The sequence below is a fragment of the Pagrus pagrus genome (genome assembly GCF_965226575.1).
Source record: "Pagrus pagrus genome assembly, chromosome: 13".
Lineage (NCBI taxonomy): Eukaryota > Metazoa > Chordata > Actinopteri > Spariformes > Sparidae > Pagrus > Pagrus pagrus.
This window is the reverse complement of record NC_140197.1, coordinates 3,462,731-3,472,688: the sequence shown is the minus strand read 5'-3', so window position 1 is coordinate 3,472,688 and position 9,958 is coordinate 3,462,731. Positions and strand designations below refer to the sequence as shown.

At 40.3% G+C, this 9,958-nt stretch overlaps 1 protein-coding gene across 1 annotated transcript; it reads left to right on the top strand.

The window, feature by feature from the left end:
• Positions 1 to 602: 602 nt before the first annotated feature.
• Positions 603 to 7,669, top strand: pyya (peptide YYa). Its single transcript, XM_084370420.1, has 4 exons — positions 603 to 1,224; positions 4,410 to 4,597; positions 7,078 to 7,158; positions 7,269 to 7,669. The coding sequence occupies exons 2-4, from the start codon at positions 4,410 to 4,412 to the stop codon at positions 7,291 to 7,293; spliced, it is 294 nt and encodes a 97-aa protein (XP_084226546.1). The 5' UTR covers positions 603 to 1,224; the 3' UTR covers positions 7,294 to 7,669.
• The last annotated feature ends 2,289 nt before the right edge of the window (positions 7,670 to 9,958 follow it).

Genomic DNA, 9,958 nt, shown 5'->3' with positions numbered 1-9,958 from the left:
AAGATGGAAGATTACATTTTCCATATCCACCTTCTTGTTGTTGTTGTTGTTGTTGTTGTTGTTGTTGTTCTATTTCTTCTTCTTCTTCCTCTGTGTGTTTATTGTTGGATCATAAACCAACTTTCAAGGTGCAAACAGCCACTTACTGTTTCAGTGTTTGTAGATGCTGCCCTTGTTGAGTCAACTAAAGCTTCTAATTATCAGTTCTTTTCTCTGCCAGAATACTGATAAATAGCCGATGTATACATTTCTCAATACCTGGCTGAAAATGTATCTGTCCATTATATATCTTGCATCCATAGGTGTAACCTGGACATAATTATGTTACAACTTAATATTCTTAGAATCATACTGTACAGCACTTATAAGCAATAGCTAATATCTCCACATGTCAATCTAATCCAATCAAAATTACACTCATTTTCTTCTAAAAAGACACATAGTCCCAGCTGATCATACAATTAGTCAGTTTCATCAGTTTATTCCACACAGCTGCTGCCCTCTGTATCCCTCTGACGTTGTTGCCCCAAATCACAACATTTCAGCAAATGCAGACAAACAAGCAGTAGACCATCTGAAGGAGAAAACTGGATAAAAAAGGTGATACTTTATTGATTTAATGATTTTCCATGTTGCCTTTTCTCCTACTTTCTTATTCAGGAGGTCGTGATGCTGCTCCAGATGCTTTATGGGGCGAGGGTGCCTGATAGCTGGAACGAAGTTGGGGAAGCAGGATGCGAATGAACACAGTAAACATTTTTTTTCTCCACTGATGCAGAGTGTCAGGGCCCAAAATGTCATCTGTTGACTCCATCAAATACACAAGACTGACTGACTGCGTGACCGGCGCGTTCGTAATGTCTCCATCACCATCACCATCACCATCTGACGCATGTGGCCTGTTCACACACAGCTTTTTTGGCTTCACACACACACGCACGCACACACACACACACACACACACACACACACACACACACACACACACACGTATACACACACGCGCTCACGACAGCAAGCACGCGCGCACCACGGTGTAGCCCCTCCCTCCTCCGGTGCTGCTAAACTATATAAATCACCTCTGTCGGAGTTTGGAAGCAAAGTGCACCGACCTGCAGAGGACAAACTGAGCCAAGTGAAGAGACGAAAACAAGCCTTGACGGCACAGACAGAAACCACCTGTGTCCCCCGACTTCTACCTGTTGCCTCCAAAGTCTTCTTAAAGTAAGTTCTCACTCTTTTTCATTTACGCATTTTAAACATTCATTTACGCATTTTTAACATGATCACTGGTGCATTTGATTTCAAAACGAGTAATACATTTTAATGGAGTATAATGAGGCGAGTAGATGGCATTTTTACATGTTATATTTCATTTATTTATTTAAAAAAATATATTTTTCATTATAATTTTTGAAAATACACGCAGACCGAACAGAAGGCAGTTTTCAACTTCTGTCATCAGTTCTTTCCTAATAAATTCACCATCGACCCTTAAAAGCTCTAATCCAGACCTGTCAGACAATTGTGTTAAGTTAAATAAATCGCAAAATCAATAGCCTTGATACATGACCAAGACTTAAGAAGCTGGTTAAATATAAGGAGCTATGAAAAAAAATCACAGCAGACATCTTTTGACTTACAAACGCTATAGTAACTTACTATAGTGCTGCCTGTGCGTAAAACTTCAGCTGAACGCCGAGGTGAGGTGATGCTGCGTTGCGTTCAGCACCACGGAGAGCGCCGCCATGGCACACATTTGAGCAAGTCCTGACAGTCGCTGCTTTTTGCTTAATATTGGCACGACATTACTGCAGACACACAAAGTAATTGACTTGCTCGTTTAAGGAGTGATTTCCAGTTAGGGGAGGGCACTCAGATGCCACTTTTCGTGCTTCAAACATCACAGGCAGAAGTAGAAAGAGGCGCAGAGAGAAGCTGGAGGTTTCTCTGGAACCAGTGCGTTTTGCGCGCATCTGAAGTGCTCTTCAGGATGGTTGATTTAGGCATTGAAGCGTAATGATGGGATGAGGTCAGAGCGGAAAAAATGCATTATTTGCTGAATTAACTTTTCATCTAAATTGTGAGTTAGGAATTTCTTTGTGTGAGCTTTTGGCAAAACTAAGTACGCTCTTAAAAAGTGATGGGGACATCAGAGCACAGTGAAGCAGACCTGCTGCTAATCACAGCCAGGGTTCATCTGTTGAACAACTGCAGCTGTATTTGTTACTGCCTAAAGCTTTTCAAAATAAAAGGGGGAACATAGGCCTACTTACGCACTTACCATAAACTCAACAAACCTAACAATATTGACCTTCGCTATGGGCTGAGCTCCCCAAACTGGTACAATTCCGTATTGTTCTGACCTGACTGCTGAATTCTGAAAATTTAGAACAAAAGGAAAAATAAAACAACCAACAATGGTGTAGTTATGTTCTAAAAATAAAAACAACAACAATAATGCATACATAGGCTATATCCTGCAGGTGGGCAGTGAGAAGGCAAATATTAAAGGTCCAATTTGTAAGATAGTTGATTGTTCAGTCTCATTCCCAAATCGTCAAATACTGACATTATGGGTTTGTTCAGTCGGGCTGGCCACCAACCTAAAGCGTCAGTAGTCTATTTGACAAGTACGGAATGAGACTATAATGAACTGTCTTACAAATTGGACATTTAAATGGTCAAAACGTGAAAGTAATATCACAAAATGAAGTTGTTACGCTTAAAGAGTTGTTGTTCAGTTGAATGTGTTGTCTAGTCTGCCTGACTGATTGATCCGCTGTCTGACAGAATGTTAAAAATGAGCAAATTGCCTACGGGTTGTAGTTTCTTTAAATTAAAGTGTATGTTTTTTTTTATGTGGGGGTTGTTTAATTGAAAGAGAGACACTCTGGGCTCGGCGCACAGCGCAGCGCAAGTGTCATTGCAAGTTCCAGACCGCAGTTTCATTTTCACGCCCAGCGCCCACGTTGTGTAAGCAAATTGGTCTCAAGGTGAGGTGTGGTCAGGCGCACTGATGGCGCACTGCTATCTTGAGGCAGCAGAAAGCGCGAAATGCGCATGTTAATGTAGAGATACACATATGGTTTCTGATGGAGGATCGCTGCAAGTAATTTCATTAATATTGTCCTCATAAAGGTGACATTTAATTTCACCTCTGTCATCCCACCCGTTTTTGATCAGGTTAATAATTTTAAATGACCCGTCCCGTCTGATCCACGGACTGAGAATCGCGCACACACACAGGGACACGCAGCAGTCCCTCCTCCTCCTCCTCCTCCTCCTCCTCCTCTGTTAAACCTCATTATATTTTTTCATATGCAGTCAAACAGAGTTATTGATGTGACAGATGACTGATGAAACAGTGGGGCCTTTCATCAACCAAGACCAGTGCCACCATTAAATATGTGCCAGGTCCTGGCGCACCTGGCTCTTAAAGGGAATGGAAGACGACACTGGGGTTGGTTTGATTTATGTTCCGCCCAAAACACACCCATGACTAATTCAGAGTATAAATACAACCCTTTTGCGCAGTGCGCCTCACTTTGCGCCCAGATTATCCGCCCTTTAACTAGCAAAATGGACTTGGACACGCCCTAAACGCACTAGCCTTGCGCTTTAGACCATGCGCCAGAGACCATCTGAACAGGGCCCTCTGTCTCACTTGTCAACGCAACTAAGATAGATGAATATTTAGTTCCTTAACTAGTCTTAATTATAGTAGTAGTAGTAGTAGTAGTGGTGGTGGTGGTGGTGGTAGCCCTAAAACTCACATAAAAGAAAAGATAGAAGTGCCTCTTAATACACTTTAATAGAAATGAAGCTTCATAATAACCATCAAGCCCACAGCCTCCCTGATGATGTGTGAAATTAGTTTCCTCCGCTGCAGGCGATCCATTCTTCTCTTCTCCTTCAGGTACAAAACAACAGTCAGCCAGGGGAATCTGAGAATAAGTCAATCTACAGTCTGAAGAGGGTTTTTCTCTTTACATCAGACATATTGACTTGTTGAGCTGCTCCTCAGCCAACTGAGCCTGAGTAGACATCTTCTGGGAAAACAAGTGACACCATTTTTCTACCATGTGCTCCTATGGGGAGGTTCGACATGCACTAAACATGTTTCTCATTAGAGAAGAACTCTCAATTTCCTTTAAAGATTTTTAAGGTGTCACAGGATTCATTCAATCAAAAAGCTGTGATAGGAGGTGGCTTTCAGTTACTAAGACCAATGATACAATGGGAACTAGGAGTTAGGACCACAATTAACACAGTCAACTATTATATAAAAAAAACCCATTACAAAATCAAATGTATTTATTTTTTTAGAGAAACCCAAACTGGTCCTCCTGATTATTGTATTGGACTCTCAGCTTCCATAACCCCCACGTCTTGCTCACCTGTTACAGATGGCTGTGATGCTGAAGCCATGGACGGTGCTGGTGGCCGTAGTGCTGTGTGTGCTGGTGTGTCTGGGAACACTGGCCGATGCCTACCCCCCCAAACCTGAGAACCCCGGTGACGATGCTCCACCCGAAGAGCTGGCCAAGTACTACACTGCCCTGAGACACTACATCAATCTGATCACCAGGCAAAGGTATTAACACACACTATCATGTATTCCTGCACAGTCCTCTAGGCCACGTCTTATGTGCTGTATTCAAGTCATTACAAAGACAGTTCTATGAGTATCCCACTCATACTGAAGCCTACAGATCTGCAGATGTGTGATGCCCCCCCACTTCCACCCCCACCCCCCAAACCCTTCGCCTGCACACAGGAGCTCAGTAGATTAGATTACTGGCCACTTTCCAAAACCTCCAGGCCTTGAAATCAACGGGTCCAGAGCAATAATCGGCACCGATGGACCCAAGAAAGAATCCCAAATCCAGTTAGTGGGGCCTGAGCCGAGGCCTGCTGCTTTCAGGTATAAAAGTCAATGAGGAATTGTCAGAAGGCATATTTTTTGATTTGAAGCAGTCTGAGCTCATCTGTTCATACTCATGAAAACCAAATAGGTCATTGATATTTAGATAGTTGGTTTAAAGAAGACTCCTAATGCCATAGAGTCGATCTGTTTCAAGTTAAAAGTTTTTACATTTAAATGGCAGTTGCAGATGGAGACATGTGATAGGAGAATTCATAGGGGTGTGGAGGTTTTTCTGTATCAAATAAAATGCTGGGGAATGTGATGGCTGTGTGCTTCAGGCTGGGCTGGGAGCTCGAGATAAAATTGAAGGATCTGGGCTGTCAGGGGCCTTTGGGCATAAGCAGCTCATAGCATTGTATTACTGGACAAATGAACTGGATATGTATTATAATTTACATTAAACAATTAGTTTTTTTTCTTGGCTGATTCTAGTATTTTTACACCACAATTCACTATTTACCAAGAGAATTTCCACTGCTTTCACACTTTCTAAAGGCACTTAAAATGGTTTCAGCGCTTAACTTCAACTAACAGTTCAACTGCTTCCCATTCAACATCTCACATCTGAACAATTTTCCAAAATCTAAACAATTGAGGAGGCATTCTATTTACAGTACTTGCTCCTTTAGTTTTCAGTTTAAGTACACTTAAATATTCTGAAGAATATTTTTGCATTTTCCAGTTTCCAAATGATTTCTTAGGAAGTTTTCCCGGAAAGAACTTTGTAAAATGTTACTAATTACTAAAAAAAAATGACATTTTCATTTTTCTTAGTAGCAATTTTCTTAAAGCTGCATTTGAATAAAACAAGTAAGAATGTATTTTTAAAAAAAAATAAAAATCAAACAAAGATTTTTTTGAATTTATATATATATATATATATATATATATATATATATATATATACATATAGACATTTTACTACCTGGGTTACATTCTGATGTGTTACACTGTGTGACAGCTGAGACCAAGCATGTGAGCTGCTCGATTGCTTTCCTAAAGGGAAAGAAATAAACACACACACACACACACACACACACACACCTCCCTGTGTGTGTAATGAAGCATAAGATGAGGAGTCATGGGGGAGGTGGAACAGGTGGTTGATGGGAAAACAGAGGAAGTGCGGGTCGCGCAGCAGGAGTTGTGTTGAATAGCGCTGTTTCATGCACACACACACACACACACATTACCAAACAAGTGTGAAACGGCTCTGTGATTTTACATTTGCGGCTCTCTTGGAGCCCTGATTTCCTTATCAAGACAATCATAAGACTAACCCCTTGGAAATGACACCCTCTGACACAGAGCAATATTTCAACACACACACACTTGCATGCACAGTCTGAATCTGCCTGTGAAATTAAAGGAACAAAGTGAGGGCAAGTGAACCAATACATTAAAGGCAGATAGATGGGGAAAGAGGGCACAGACAATCGACAAAGAGAGATGAGAAGGGAAAAACACACATTTGCCTCAGATGTCTCAGAATAAACTGTGAACTAACATGACCACAAATAGCAAAGATTTTAAAAGAGGTCAGTGGTATCCTTTGAGAAACAGGAGGAAGTGAGTTGGAAAAAGAAGTCTTGATGAACAGTGTTGCTTTCATTTATCTCGAACACAGACTGACGTGTTTAAAGGTTCACTGTGTAAATTATGGAAGAAATTTTAAGAGGACAAAAGTTCACACTGTTCTGCATTTTTATGTTAGCAGGACCCTTCTAAGTAGCTACCATCGTCTAACAGTGTTCTGGGGATCTTATTGAGAGTTTGTATCGTTACCTTATTGTATTGTATTAACTTTATGGGTTTAATTATTTTTTTCCCCGAAGCTAAATAATGCACAAAAGTTAGGGTCACCAAAGTCAACAGACTTCATCCTCGGGGTATCATGAACGTCAACATTTTGTGCAAATCCATTCAACAGATGTGGAGATATTTAAAGACTGTGATTGTGGAGTGTTGAGGATGGTTTCAGGAGTCTCAGCGCCTGACGCATGAAGCTGCTCCATAGTCTGGTGGTGTGGCAGCGAATACTTCTGTACCTTTTGCCAGACAGCAGCAGGGTGAACAGACAGTGTTTTCTTATGTTTTGCCACTAGGCACACATGGCTAAAAAACTGCTCTCCTTATCCTTCTCCCAGGTATGGAAAGCGTTCAGCTCAGGAGGATGTGGTCGCAGAGCTGCTGTTTGGTGGCGACAGCAACAGAGACCAGAGATCAAGGTAAAACCCTCATACTCAAGCTGCAGGAGTTATGTGACCTGTAATGAACACATATGAATGTTAATCATTTGTACACTCAATCACACATTCTTCCTTGTGTCCTTCCGCAGATACGACGACTCCTATATGTGGTGACTCCTCCACGCCACCCCTCCCCCATCATCGGGCATTCCCTCTGGGTTCTTCCCACAATGCACCCGGAGGGGCCAACATGTGCCTCTCACCTCCATCCCCCTGAACCCAACCCCCAAAAAGTGACCATCACTGACCGGACCACAAGCTCTCTCTGTCTCTCTTGTTGCTTTCTCATTCCAACAAAATTGTACATAATTTATTATTGAAATAAAATATATATATATGAGATCAGAGCTACTAATCAGAAGGTGGAACTGTGTCTGTGTGTGTGTGAGCGTTAATCTCCCTCTACTGTCCAACACTGTTAAGAGCAGGAAGTTCTTGTGTTACTGTTGCTACTGTAAAAAGTGACATCAGAATAAATGAATAAAATCTTCTCTGTGTGATACTATTTTTTTTTTTGATGACTCAGAATATTTTTGGGGATTCTTGTAATGTTGCTCTAAGTGTGAAGAGGTTACCTGTTTACATACTTATTAAATCTTGAGCGGGATTAAAAAAAAAAAAAAAAATTAAATAATTAACTTGAGCAAGAAAAATGCATCTATGGCTGTTCACACAGCATTATAATATTAATTCATCTTATATTTTTTCTTACTGACAATAACAAATCCGACGAAAAGACCAAAATCAACAATGAGCCCGATTACATGACCACAATAATCCGATAACTGGGAAAAATCAGTGTGTTTACATGCACTTAAGTAATGCAATAATTGAAAAAAGAAAAAACGGGTTTACATGATTCAGTCAAATAGTTGGATTTCTTTCCAAGTACATGACGTAAAACTGTTTTTTCACCTACTGGATGTGCGTTAGGAGCAGGGACTGGTGGGAGAGAGTTGTTAGTCATAATGCTGATGACATCTAATAACAGATTCCCTCCACATGATGCTTACTAACTCTCACTGGTTTAAACTGTACTGTACATACCAGATCACACAAGAATCATCAGCTCCTGTTTAAACTGCAGACTGTTTTCATGGTTCTCATTTGTTCCCTTTTTCATAGCATTCTTCAACAAATTATGCTTTTTAAAGCTGATGGGAACCAAATGACACCTTTGTTGAACAGACAAATATTGAATATAAATGAGGGGAAAAAAACGCCAGGTGTTGCAGCTGTATCTACATTGTCTAATGGCATGCAGTGATTTTGCATTACAGTGCAAGACTGTAAATGTGTTTTTTTTTTAAGAATTCATCAGCATTTGAGGTTTGAGGCTCATGATTATTGTTGGAAGGACTGGCAGCCTGCACAGGGAACTAACAATGCATTTCTCATAGTGACCCATCAGTTTGCAGATGTTCTTCAGGAACTAGGTTGTTTCCAGGACATGAAAGAAAAAGGAGTCTCTTCTTCCAGAACAAACAATAGGAAAAGCTGTGAGGGTTTAGGAGAGACAGTAGAAGGGGAGACTGATGGTAAGATCAGTTCCAGTATGTTTAGCCTCATTACAGTATGTTTACTCATCATAGCCAATGAAGAGACATTGGTTGTAATCAGAAACCACACACATTAAGATTACTATTGGTGTGAGACAGAAGCTGGCATCCTCAAAGACCAGTCATTCCCAAATGTATGAATACTGTGGCCACTTTAAAATCAGAAAATCTTTATCTATAGTAATATTACATTAACTATAGCAAATATTTAATCATAGATATTTTATGGTAATTTAAAATGTACTTACCAAATTGAAAATTAAAACTTTTTATTATTCATTGTGAGTTACCTGTTTTGGCCCACCTGCAGTACCTGCATAGCCCAACCAGAGGGCTGCATCTTTTGGAATCCCCCGTCAGACCACAGTTGAGACCAGCTTGCTGGTTATAGTAAAGTAACATAACATCAGTCACATCAGATTTATCAGATTTAAATCCCAGGCCACTGCAGCAAGGATACAGTCTCTGTACATAGTGCATAAACTCTACCAACAGAGCTATATCAGGGGAAAAGTCACAATTTCTAAAGAATATATAAATACAAATACAAATATTACCTAATTATTATTACTTTATTGTGATGTTGAGCTGTTTTTGTGCATTAACCTGAGATTTTGCCACATCATCACGCATTACAGAAAATAAAATCCCCATTTTACTAGTACCCTACAATTACCCTGTTGTTCCCAAAATATTATTCCAGTTTTACCTTTTCTTTTTTAATTTTTTATTAATTAATCAATTCATTCATTCATTCATTCATTCATTTGCCTTTATTAATACCCATCACTATTCAATCCATCAAAACACCACAGCGGACACCAGTCCACTCAATTTAGGTGTAATTCACAAATCTCTCCACTGCATGCTGCTACTGCAGCACTGTTTCCCCATATGGTAGACCCATGTACAGCATCCCTTCAACTACAGGGCTGCACAAGAGCTGAATTTTTATGTTCAGTTTCCCTGGTCTTTTTTTAGGGTTTAGGGTCAACAGACAACACTCAGTTGTCAGTTCATAGAAATGGAGCACACATGACAGAAAAGAAAGACAAAAAAGTGTTTTTGCCTCACACAAAGAGCATCTCAGAGACTCAGGGTTGCAGTTAGCCCACTGCTTTCACTCCTTACAGTTCAGTTGTTTTCTGTGTTACAGCTGCCACAGTTTCAGCTCATGTTAATTAAATTGCTTGTTTCAAGAAAAGGCAGAGCAAATACAA

Bases quoted from the DNA above. Each gene is read 5' to 3' on its own strand.
- pyya (XM_084370420.1), top strand. From the start codon at position 4,410: ATGGCTGTGATGCTGAAGCCATGGACGGTGCTGGTGGCCGTAGTGCTG. The intron at 4,598-7,077 runs GTATTAACACAC...TCCTTCTCCCAG, and splicing joins AATCTGATCACCAGGCAAAG to GTATGGAAAGCGTTCAGCTC. The intron at 7,159-7,268 runs GTAAAACCCTCA...GTCCTTCCGCAG, and splicing joins AACAGAGACCAGAGATCAAG to ATACGACGACTCCTATATGT.